The 12,220-nt window shown below is 51.2% G+C and overlaps 2 protein-coding genes across 2 annotated transcripts; one reads left to right on the top strand and one right to left on the bottom strand.

Annotated features, from left to right (window-relative positions):
- Positions 1–3,686: 3,686 nt before the first annotated feature.
- Positions 3,687–7,457, bottom strand: MRPS11 (mitochondrial ribosomal protein S11). Its single transcript, XM_084268324.1, has 6 exons — positions 7,381–7,457; positions 7,094–7,213; positions 6,746–6,835; positions 5,934–6,063; positions 4,514–4,579; positions 3,687–4,061 (listed from the first exon to the last, which is right to left on the bottom strand). Exons 1-6 carry the CDS (start codon positions 7,431–7,433, stop codon positions 3,954–3,956), a joined length of 567 nt encoding a protein of 188 aa, XP_084124450.1. The 5' UTR covers positions 7,434–7,457; the 3' UTR covers positions 3,687–3,953.
- Positions 7,458–7,495: 38 nt separating this feature from the next.
- Positions 7,496–10,219, top strand: MRPL46 (mitochondrial ribosomal protein L46; the record flags this gene model as incomplete). Its single annotated transcript, XM_084267887.1, has 4 exons — positions 7,496–7,711; positions 8,136–8,328; positions 8,918–9,091; positions 9,774–10,219. 4 exons carry the CDS (start codon positions 7,496–7,498, stop codon positions 10,019–10,021), a joined length of 831 nt encoding a protein of 276 aa, XP_084124013.1. The 3' UTR covers positions 10,022–10,219.
- Positions 10,220–12,220: the final 2,001 nt, after the last annotated feature.

Below are 12,220 nucleotides of genomic sequence, written 5' to 3' on the forward strand. Positions count from 1 at the left end.
GCTTGGAGAGCACAGCAAAGGAGGCATGAGTGGTTTCAAAGAAAGGGAATAGCATCGAGGCTTGGCTCCCTTATGCATCTCCCCAAGAGGACCCTGCAGCCCCGCTTCACCATCAGCACAAGAACTTGGATGCTATTAAGCAGTTCATTAGTAAAAACCTCTGAGCAGTTCCCACTGCCATTGAGTACCCATTAATGCCTCTTGAGGGGAGAAGAGAACATTGGAAAAGCACAAAAACAATCTGAGGGTCCTTGATCTCTTTTTGGTCTGAGAGGTCATGGGCTGAGGTTGAAGGGGAAGAGGGGCCGGGCAGGGACGCCAGGCATGAGAGCAGCACTGTGATTATCTGTCAAAATGTGAGTGCAAAAGCGTAACCTGACTTGAACTGTTCCTTCTCAACGGCTCCCAGGGGGTGCTTTAGGGTTACAAACACTTACTCAGCAACCTGCTTCGTGCACATCCTGAGCCAGGTATCCCCCCACACCCGAGGGGAAGCCAGCTAAACCCGTGCAGATGTCCCCAACAGCTGCAGCTGGGCTGTGGTAAACCACCCCTGCTGCTAGGCTTTATTAGCACTGCAGGGTCTGTCCCCTTCTCCTTGCTTGCTTGTGTATACAGTCAGCTGTTAAAGGACACTGACATCACTTAATTAATGGTTTAATTGAATCTCACAAAGGGATCGAAATTGGCTGCCTGACTCTTGTCACTGAGATGCTCACATAAGAAATAGTAAATCACCAATTCAGCAGATAAAGCTGCAGCTCTAGGTAGAAAGTCCTTGTTGCCAGGGATGGGGAAATAATTCTTCTTTGCAGAGTAATACACTATTAGGGAGAAGGCTGGGGGAGGGTATTTTTTCCAAGCCACCAGGTGCCATCCCTGTCCAAGTGAAGGCTAACTGAGTTAGACTGACGCCTTCCCCTGCCCACCCCGGGTGGTCTGGCACTCATTAAGGGGTAAACAGACAAGGCATTTTATCTGTCCAGACTGTTTTGTGTTTCACCCCCCTGTGTGCTGGAGAAAGGTCCAAGTGGTAAACCCCTGAAAGGCCAGGGTTGAACCAGGATGAAGCTTCATGGTCAGTAGCAGCTTCTGAAGTTGTTTCACAGAAAAAAGGCTGCTTTGAGAGTAGGCAATAAAAAGTTAGGAGGGAGTGGAGAGAAAATTGTCCCAAAGCAATGGGGAAGCCCAAAAGGAGAGGATGTGACCCTAATGAGGGTGCTAATGCTGTGGCTGCGCTCCTGACAAGTGAAGTAATTGCTGCTCAGGAGCAATGTGAGCCAGTAGAAAATAGTATTCCACCCAGGCGCCAAGAAAAGCAATTAGAACTGGTAAACACCAGTGGCTGACTAAAAGCAGGCCCTTAATTAATAGTCTCATCTGAAGGGTAAGGAAATCATTAAGTGCTATTGGTGTCTATTAATTCCCTGCAAGACGAACAACAATGGAGTTTTAAGGCTTCTTTCACTGTACAGGCTGTGCAGGGAGGAGAGCCTGAGCCCTTGCGCAGGGTGGGAGAGCTTGCTTTGTGTAACCCGGCTCTCCCAGTCACTGACAAATGCCTCAGAGGCTCAGGATGTGCTGCAGAATAAAGAGCTCAGACTGAGCACTAAGTTAGGACGTGGCTTTGGGGGTGCCCCATCAGGGCAGGAGAGAAGGTGGGTGGAAAATGGGATCTCAACAGAGCTGCACGACTGGAGTGCTGTGGTGCTGAGCTTAGCAGGGGTACATGGGGCTGGGGGCTTGGTTGCTACTGCACCGTCATGGAGAGTCGTGTCAGCCTCACCACACAAGTATCAGCTGGAGGAAGATGTAGGGATGGGGACCAGAAGTAGTCAGGGCAGATAGGGTGATAGATCCTCCCACTCTAAGAGCAGTGGTGGTGCACTGGTGGGCTCCAGAAAAGGTTCACAAATGCTCAGAAATCAGGAGTATTAAGAAGTGGCCTTTGCAAAGGACACAGCCTTGATTCTAAGTCAGGATAAGACAAAGATTTATTCTTCCTGCTTTCTGAGTCTCAAGTCCTCCACCTACACTTCGCTGACTTTCAGAAGGGCTGCAAGTCTCTACCCAATCTTATTTTTCAGTTTATCATCCTTATCTGATGTGGGCACTTCTGTTGCATTGATGCAACAGGTAGCTTGTGGTAGAGAACAGTAGTGTTTGGTTTTCTCAGCGCTAGGCTGTGAATTGCTGACAAGCCCAGGGGCACAGACCAATGTTCCTCCTTTCCCAGGGCTGGTTGCTGTCCTTGGCCCAGAAACCAGTAAGATACATCACTGTTCACAGGTACCTTCCCCAGCTAACTGCCTGGATACTCGGAGAGTTAGTTTTCATGGTTTATAGCTGCCCTGGTATTTTCTCCATAAAAGTAGGAATATGAAGGCAGTAGAAGCTCAGCTGTATTTCTGGAGCAAGGGGGAAAGCTCTTCTAGCATGTCAAACATCTATGGAAGAACTTCCTTTCCTTGCTGTCAAATCTGTGACAGCTCTAGGAACTTCCCTTTAAGATAACCTACCCTCTATTCAAATTCAGACAGTTGGAGTAAGGTAGGGGATTCATCTGAGTCTTGTTTTCTTCTTTTTCTGTCAAATGCAACTCAACAGGCTCTTCTAAGCAGACTGATTTCTTTCAAAACCTGCCGTGTGCCACTCAGCTCCATGAAGGAGGTTCACTGCCTTGTTGCCATGGTACCCTGTCTCTAAAGAGGAAGAGAATAGTTAATTATGCAATTTAAGAAACTAAGGAGGAACAACAGAAAGAGCAGTAATAGAAAGGAATATTCTGGGTTTGTGATAGAACTGTGGCTGCACTAAACTGCACGGCTTGCAGGTGAAATACTCGCCCGGCGTATGCTGTATGTGGCCAGGGCTTCTCTGGCAGTGTGGGTTTCCAGGAGCTGCCCTTTGCTAGGCACTGTGCCTCTGCCATCCAGGAAATCAATCCTGTAGTTGGTTACTGCTGTTACCTTCCCTGGTTAATGCTCCAGAGAGCCTCAGACATATTTGCTTGGCAGAAATTCTCTCTGGATGGAGCTGGGACAGCAATAATACATCACAGACCCATGACAAGCTCATGCTGCCTGTGGACATACAGAGGTATAGTTCAAGGCTTAAGTGTTTTAAATCTCTCTGGCAGCATTTCATTGTTCCTCAGGCCTACGAGCCCCCTGCTTGCTTTCCCCAGGACCCCAGAAAATCCAGTTTGTGGTGCACAAGGCGGGACCAGAGAGACAACAGACATCAAACCTGGCAAGATCCCAGCCCCTTTAGGGCTGGCATGTTCCATTTGCCAGTAGCACTGGCAGGCCAACTACAGCTTGGGTGAAACAAAGCACCAGAACAGATCTTTGCCAATAGCCAATCCTGACTGCAGTGCTCCACGCTGTGCGAGGAGGGAGAGTCACCTCTCGCATGGCACGCTGCGCTCTGCAAGCCAGGGGGAGGGGGAAGAGTTACCCCATGACTTGTTTCCCAACCCGTGCAATGAGAAAAAGAGGGAAGGAAGATGACATGACCCCCATGCAGTTGTTTACTACAGATGAGTAGAAGGAGATCTAGACCTCAATCTCCTCTTCTACCTAACGAGGACAAGAATAGCACAGAGGGCTACACAAGAGCCACATACAGTGGTAAGAGAGCAGTCAAGAGGTAGTAAGAATCCAAAATACTTCTGAGAACACAGCTGGAACAACCATCAAAATACCAACATTTTAATGAACAAACTTTGTACACAAGAGGCTTCCCACTAAGGGAGTACACTTATTCTTGCACTGACCACCAGCTTCTACCATCTGCTTTTAAGGCTCAGGATGGTCTCTCTCTTCTTCACACTTCCCTCCAGTATTTCCAGGGAGGGTGGCTTTCTGGAATCTGTCACAGAAGCAACATTCAGCCCAGTCCCTGTTGCATGAACTGGTGTTGAATGCTGTCTGGGCTCTTCCATTCTCCTCTCACATTCGTCTAACTTTCCGTGGGCGGCAGCCGTTGTGTGGAATTGGGGTGTTGTCAGTGATGGAGATTATCTCCAGTCCCCCCATAGTCAAACCCTTGATGGCAGCCTGGAAGAATAAGACAGCAGATGACACGCTGTTACCAACACACTGAACAGCAGAGAAGAGGAAAAGCTCAGGGGAATACAGTTTGATCCCCCTGTAAAAAAAAAAAAAAACCAACATATCTTGTTCCAGTGGTTCTACTTGGTAACTACCTTTAAAAAAAAGTAATTCATATCAGAAAACCCAGTTTAAATCTATCTAGTCCAACCCTTTCATCAGCCTTCCCATAAATTCTCCTACTTTGGTTGGAAGAAGTGCCAAATACAGCTTTTATTCTTCCTCCAAAGTGATATTATTCTGAAATTCTCATGATTCTACAATGTCATTACTAGGTATCCTTTACATCACCTTCAGGAAAAACACATGAATAGGTATAGACATAAGACCAGCCTGGATTTAAAAAAAAATTATTCTGTCTAAACAAAGAAAAGTATGAAACACCCTCTGGCACCTACTTTGCGTCCCGGTCCCAGTCCTTTCACCATGACTCGTACGTGCAACACGCCCTTCCCACGTGCTTTCTGAGGAAAGAAGGACTGGTTAGTGTTCTCTGTGATGGAACTGCTGCTGCTGTGCCTTCCCTGGAGTCTTTCATTCCTTTCTGGCTCACTACCATATAGTATTATTCAAATAAAAAGAAGGAGTAGGTAGTAATGGGCACAGAAGACAAATATGGGGATTATTGCATTAGGGTGCTAGGGGAAATGGAGGCCTGGATGGAGCCATGGCAGTTTTGAGAGAACTTCTGTGCTGCTGCTCTGTGTATGGAGAATGCTGCAAGATCAAACTATCTGTGACCTAAAGCCAGGGCAGGAAACGACATATCCATGGATACGTGACTGACCTGGGAAGGGACTAACAAGGACCAACTCAAAGCTATTTTCTCTTCTCTAATGCAACGACTTCTCTCCCACAGAAGGAGCCCACACCTTCAGTGCAAAAATTCTCGGGGTCTGCAAATTGCAAATGGAAACCGCCCGCGGTAAAGCTTAGCTGTGCTGCCACCGCGTGGATGGAGCGCCTCTGCACCGCTCCCTTTCCATGCTCCGGAGCAAGCGATGTACCAACAACGGTGCTGGAATAAATCTGGCCAAGCACTGCTATGCAGCTACCACGAGCCTCTGATGAGCAGGGATTAATAGCAAAGATGTTTTCATATTGCCCTGAGTTAACCACGAAAAGCTGTTGGCCAGCACTGGCACTAAACACCTCTGACATGAAAGGCTGGAGCAAATTCCACTTAATTTGGGATGAGGTTTCTCAGTTTAACCTTGCCTCATTCTGCTGTAATGAGGACAGCGACACAGCCAGCCTCATCTTCTCCTGCCATCTGGACACCCACATGGGGGTTTGGTGGGTTTCTTTAGGAACAATTGCAGTAAACTGCATGCAGCTGGAAGCTACATGTGGAAGGACATCACCTCTGACTGGAACTGCTGGCAGGAGCTCAGCTCTCCTGTGGCAGAGAGCAAATATAAAAGATTCAGCCAGTAATTACAGCTGCTTCTCAGTCCCCTACAGTGCAAAAATTGACCTGCTGCTGATTTGGGGGCTGCATTTCCAAAAAGGCTATGAGATGTTCACTTAGACAAAAGGATCTATGCAAACTGGAGCTAGAAAAGGACAGGCTCCAAGATGTGTTTTCCAATCACAACTTGCACAGCTAAGCTCACCCTCTGGGCGTGTCTAAGGGCTGTTTCAAACACGCTTTGTCTGTGTGAAAGCAAGTCCTGTGGCAGGTGAAGCTAGGGAAAGTGTCCAACAGCAGTGTGCTGCTTGAGGCTAAGGAACTGAGCTGTGGGCTGTGCCTGTGAGCGTGGCTGGGGGGGATGCAGTCTGTGCTCCCCTCTGGGAGGGCCATCAGTGCAGACTCACCGTTGCTGCTGCCATGGCTGCGGTCTGTGCTGCGATGGCGGTTCCCTTCTTGGCATTCTGGAAGCCTTCTGTGCCACAGGACGTGCGGGCAAACGGTCTGTTGTCAAAGCTCACCACCTGGATGTGGGTGCTACAGAAAGAGAGGGGCAGAAGAAAGAAGCAAGCCAGAGCAAAGCTCTGTTCTCCAGTTTCTTCCTGCTCAGCTTACTGGCACAGCTTGCCCCAGGACTTCTTGCCTCCCTTCTCCAAGCTGCCCCCACTCAGTCCTCTCTTTAGAGGTATCCCACTCACACGAACCCGCTGCAGAGACCCTGAGCCACCTCTGAGGTGGCAGAACCTTTCTAGATAAGGCATCCTTTATCCAGGTATACTGGATAAGGCACTCTTCTGTTCATTAAAAAAACGCCCAAAACAGTCCAACAACCTAAAATAGCTTTAAGAAACAATAAAATATCACTAATGAAACACAGCAATCTCTCATGGAGAACGTGACTTCTTTTTTCTACAGCTGTACAGCCACAGAACTAAGAACTGGGAATAACCCAGCCTTAAAACCATAAGCATCTAATTATTCATATTAGAACATAGTCAAAACATGTAATGACAATCCTATTGCTGCTAGAGACACTGTAAGGACAGTTACACCTCCTGAACAGCACTGAGGTTTGGATTCAGTGTTATTATCTTGCCAGTCACAGACATCACTCTCTTGGCTTGTCTTCCTTGGCTCAAGATGATGACCAGCCAAAGCCCAGGTATGTTTTGTGGTTTCATTCCTCACGAGGGAGGAAGGGGGCAGCTCACTTGCTTACTTGTTGTACGTAGCTTTGATGTGAGCTATCGGGATCTCTTCGTAGGTCTTTCCATCCCACCTCATGGAGCTTCTCTGCAGGATTAAAGGGCTGAGGAGCAAAACAAGAGTTACCAGGTGCTTGACTCTTTACATTTTGCACAAGTTTCGTTCCAGGGAAGGAAAGGAGGAGGAGGAGGAGAAGGAAAGGAGAAGGAAAGATGAGAATGAAAGGAAGGAAGGACCAAGTCCCCGAAAGCCCCGAGCTGCGTTTGTGGTTAAGCCACGTCGCTGGCCGAGGAAACCACCCAAGCCGACAAACTCCCAGCAAGGAGCAGGGAGCAGAGCCCGCCCGGCCCAGCCGCCTCACCTCTGGTCGGTGACGCTCTGGTTCTCCGCCTCCTTCGCGGCCGACAGCCCCGCAAGCTCCTGCAGCCGCCGGGGGCCGGCGCGGAGGCCGCGGCACAGCGCGGCGGCGGCGGCGCAGCCCCTGCGGGAAAGGAACGGCGCTGAGGCGGGGGCCGAGCACCGGGCCCAGCGGCGCTCCCGTGCCGGCCGCCGTCGCGGGGAGGGAGCGCCGCAGCGGCCAGCCCGCACCGAGGGGCTCCCGGCCCGGCCTCTCCCCCCCGGCCCGGCCCGCCCGCGCCCGCCGCTCACCCCCAGGCCGCCCCGAGCAGCCGTTGCCGAGCGACCGCCAGCGCCGCGCTCATGGCGGCTCCCACAGCGCGCCCGGAGAGGTCGCCGCAAGGCACGACGGGAGCGGGGAGGAAAGATGGCGGCGCCCAGCGCGGTGCATTGTGGCTCTCGCGGCGGCGGCGGCGTCATGGCGGCGCCCAGGCAGCGGGCGGCGGCTTGTGGCCGGTGGTTCTGTACCGCTGCCGCGCCGCGCCCGTGGCGGCTCTTCGGGGCCATGTGTCTGCTGCGGCTGCCCCGCATCTCTCAGCCCCTCGTGAAGGAGGAGGAAGAGATGGCGGCCCTCATGGGGCAGGTAGAGGAGCGGGCGGCGCCGGGCAACGGCTGCCTCGGGCTCGGAGGGGAGAGGATGGCGCGGGGCGGGCGGTGCCGGGCGGTCCCTGCTAGCACCGGCGCGCTTCCCGCTGCCGGGGCCTGGCCGCCGCCGCCTGGCCCAGCGGGGCGATAGCCCGGGGCTGGGAGCGGCCGGTGGCCCCGCACTGGCGGGCTGGGTGCGCCGCGGGTGAAGGTGCTGGGTGAGTGGCGCCTTCGCGGGGCCTGGCAGCGCGCCCGCCGCCTTCCTCAGCGCTGCCGGTGCTGCTGAGGGAAGAAGCTCTCGCTGCGAGCAGGGGGACCCTGTTCCAGCTGAGGGAAACTCCTCGTGCTTGCCCAGCCAGAGGTGATTTTGCTTTCCAAACCCAGCACTGGTGCCTTAACAGCCACCTACATTGCCCTTCTAGATAGAGGTGGAGAAAAGCCACTACTCGGACCACGAAGTCCGTAAGCTGGAGGAGGAGGAGCAGCTCAGGAGGAGGAAGGAGAGCTCGCACGATGATGATGAGGCAGTGGGCAAAACGGTCGTCATGGCTCAAGACCTGGAGGACAAGTGGGAACAGAAGCTACTGCAGTTTAAAGCTGCTCCCCGGGTAACAGGTACAGGCTGCAGCTTCTGGTGGGTGAGGTGATTGTTCACCAGACACAGCAACGTGCAAATGGGTAGAGGGAGGATGTTTGCTGAGTCTTTTGTACACCTGCAGTTTAGCAGGTCTTTTCTTGCTTTGAAGAGTCATCTCTCTGGCAGCACTGTTAGCACACAAGGAGTTAAATGGCTGAGAAGGGACTCGGTGTTTCCATGCTGCAAAGATGTGTGTGTTCAACCTTACCAGAGCAAACTGGTGAAAAGGGATGTCATTTCCAGACAGCAGGAACGTTTGGTAGCTCAGTTCCCAAGCTTTGCCTAGTGCTCTTGTTGATTTTTGTCAGGGGAGAGCTCTGGGCTGCTTACTCTAAATTCCTTCTGGAAATGGAACAGAGTGCAGTCCAGCTGTGGCTTCAGGCTGAATTCTGCATCAGCTTCCAGAGCCACTGAGAGAATGGTCATCTGTTGTTTTGCCTTGTTCCATGGATTCCTGTTTGTGTTTTGCTGCTGGAAGGGTGTGAGATGGAGTTGGGTGATGAATCCTGGGGACCAGAGCAGCGCTGCTGGGAGGCTTTGTTTCCAGCACACGTTGTGTTTTGGCAGATGCTGATGAAAACAACGATCGAACCTCGCTGAACAGGAGGCTGGACAGTAACCTGATGCTCCTGGTGAAACAGAAAATCGGTAACCAGGAACTGTGGCTCCTGCCTCAGGTGGAATGGCAGCCTGGGGAGACGCTGCGAAGCACAGCTGAGCGAGCCATGGCTGCGTTTTTGGGTGGGTAGTTTGCTGTGTGCCTGGCCCTCCCACCCCTTTGTCCCAGTGGTTTTCTTCCCGTGACCCATTTGAGGGATATTTGCCATCTGCTGTAGGGAAAATCACCTTCTGCTGGGAAAAGGCATTTCATGGCACAGAGACAAAGCTCAAGGGTGAGGGGAGACAGAGATGGGACTTCCTGGCTGGTGATCAGCTCTATAACCAGCCACACTGTCACAGAGTGACTGGGGCTGACTGGGCTGGCAGGCTGTGAGTTTGAATCTCTGGCTGCCAGTAGCTGTGGTGCTGGGTCTGGCCCTCGTGATCTGCTGTTGGAGCATCACCATATACTCTCTGAACAGGATAGGCTTGCTCCAGCTTCTCTTTCCCTCTTGTCACCCTGTAGCAGCTTTTGTGGCAGATGGGTGACAGCCAACACACGTGTTTCTGCTTTTCAGTGTGGGTTGTAAAGGACCCTTACTGGACTCAAGGACGAGTTTGATTTTTTTGGGGGGGGGGGTGTTTCATGAGAAGATGCTTAAAACTGGCAGCTTTTCTGCTAAGAAGAGACAGTTGTTCTGAAACAGATTCAAGGAATGGTTTATGCTGTCTTTTTGTTACTGCAGGAGAACAGTTACTGTTTCTCTGTGTTCTTATATCTTGTTTTCTGTTTTCTTTCTCTTGCCTTGCTGGGATCTTGCAGGAGACCACATTCAAGCCAAAATACTGGGGAATGCACCGTATGGGATTTACAAGTATAAATTCCCCAGGGCCATCAGGACTGAGGATAACGTGGGAGCCAAAGTATTCTTCTTCAAAGCCTTCCTCCAGAGCAGTGATTTGTCCCAGGCAGAGCCAAAAGATTACCTGTGGGTCGCAAAGGATGAGCTGGGAGACTATTTGAAGCCAGAATACCTGAAGAAAGTCAATCGATTCCTCCTGGACTTATAAGCGATAGGCTGTGCTCCAAGCAGGTGGGGAAGATGTGGGATGTGACTCCAGGGAGGAGCAGAGCTGCTGCTTTGCGTGGTCTCTGCGTATGGGATCTTAACTGGGGCCCTGGAGGATAATTTTCCTTTGCCTTGTTTCTCAGTTCTCTTCACTGGGCCTGTACTAAATAAATATTAAAACTTCCAGTAGGAAGGAAAGCTCTCCACAGGGAGTTCTCTGCTCTTGTTGAATCCTTCTCCACCTCTTCTGGAAATGCATGTTGTGATCTTTTCCTCTCCCAAGTGTGTGATTCCCTGGGGCTGTGGTACCCAGGAGTCTTGCTCTCTCTGCAGACTCCTGCTGTAGAGCTCAAGTGGTTTCTTCTAAGCAGTGGCTAATGCTTACCTCTGGCACCTGCTCCTTAATAAGAGCAGCACTGGAAGGTTATCCATGTACCTGGGTGGGAACAGACCCTCCCAGACAGAAGGCTGGGCATGATGGGTGAGTGATGGGTGAGTGCTGCTTTCATACCCACACTGCCTTCCTCTTGAGCCTCAAGCTGTAGCAACACAGAGCCTGATTTTTCCTGGAAGGGGAAGGCTGCTCTAGCATTCCTGTCTCCTGGGAGCAGCCTCAGAGGTGGCTCTGGGGAGTTCTCAGCTCCCTGTCCTGGTGCTGCTAACCGAGCCCAGCCAGGTCTGCCTCAGTAACCTGACCCTGTTACCCCAATTTTTCTATTGGAAGATCTATCTTGGGCTTACTTTGGTGCTGTCTTGCTTCTCTGGGCTGGTTCTGTTTCTTGGAGGGTTTTGTCTGGGTGTAAGTGCTGCTGTTTGGTAGTCAGTGTGGGCCTGGCTCTGGCTGGACCTTGCAGGGAATCAGCCTCCTTCAGTGTGAGGGAGAGAGTGAGGAAATAGCTGTCGTTAATCATGGGGAGAGAGTTCAGCCTCCAGAGGTGGAACTGCAGATTGCTATATGTATTTTATCAAGCCTTTGGGAGCTGTTTTGCTGCAGGCCTCAAATTAAAGCTATCCTTAATCACTCCACAAGCCAGTGGGGTGGGGTGGGGGGTTAGCACAACAGCCTTCCATTTTCTAATGCTGGATTCCTGAAGCACCCTCACAGGCCTGGCAGGGAGGCTGAGCCTGCAACAGGGAGTGCTTGTGAAGAGGAAATAAATGCAGAGCTGAATGTGTGTCTGGAAAAACTGCAGGGTTTTTGGCTGTTTTCTGAGGTCAGCACTGCTGAAGGGGAGACTCATCCCTTCTCCAGGACTGAGAGCTCCTGCAGAGGGAAGAGCTGTGTCCTCAGACTGTGGCTCACCAGCCCAGGGACCCATGGGTGCATTCAGCTCAGGATTAGTTTTTTCTCTGGCACTCTCTTTGAGGCCGTTGCTGGCTCCAGAGCATGCAGCCCTGAGCAGAGCTTTGCGGCCAGGGGTTTAGGGCATGCCCCTAACTAAGGTCTCTCCCCAATTTCCCGTGCCAAAAGTAGGTTTGGTGTTGCTGGAGTGAAACTTTCAAAGCATATAAAATGCTGTTTAATCTGTGCTTACTTGTTCTCAAAATCAAGAGAGCAAAAGAGAGAAGAGGCTGCACTGAAACCTTGATGATCTTCAAACCCAGAGAGTTCTTATTCTCTGGTTTGCTCAGGGTACAAGTCTTTGGCCTGAGAGAGGTGTAGCTCCCTCCAGCAGTGCAAAGATCAGAATCAACAGCCTTCTTAGTTTTATTTTTAATTTCTTTTTAAATCCTTGGGCTCAGACCTTTTTTCTGACAGGTACCAGGTGTGTGAGATACTTGGTCTTTTCTGGCAGCTGAAATTGTTGTTTTCTCAACGTCTAAAACCACAAATTCCTGCTTGTACCTTGCACAGGAACACTGCCTAGTGCTGCCTTTCTTCTTCTCCCCCTGCAGTTGATTTTAGGTAAAAAACTCAGCCAGCTGCTGTGAACAGTCCCAGATCCTGCAGCTCAGTGTGCTTTTCCTTAGTTCTGTGTGGCCTCAGTAAGAGGGAAGGCAGATTTCATGCAGGTTTCCTAGAGGATGGTTTGTGTCTTATCATTTCCTCTCTACTCCCAGAGGTCCCGTGGTAGCTCACCAAGGCTGTTACTTTCCTTTGAGAGCCTGGTGGCTGCAAGGCTGTCTCTCCACTCAGTACAAACCTGTACCTGTACTCCTTGCAGAGTTGCAGAAGCTTGATCAGGCAGGCTGGTAGGAT

This window comes from Gallinula chloropus (genome assembly GCF_964237585.1).
Source record: "Gallinula chloropus genome assembly, chromosome: 9".
NCBI lineage: Eukaryota > Metazoa > Chordata > Aves > Gruiformes > Rallidae > Gallinula > Gallinula chloropus.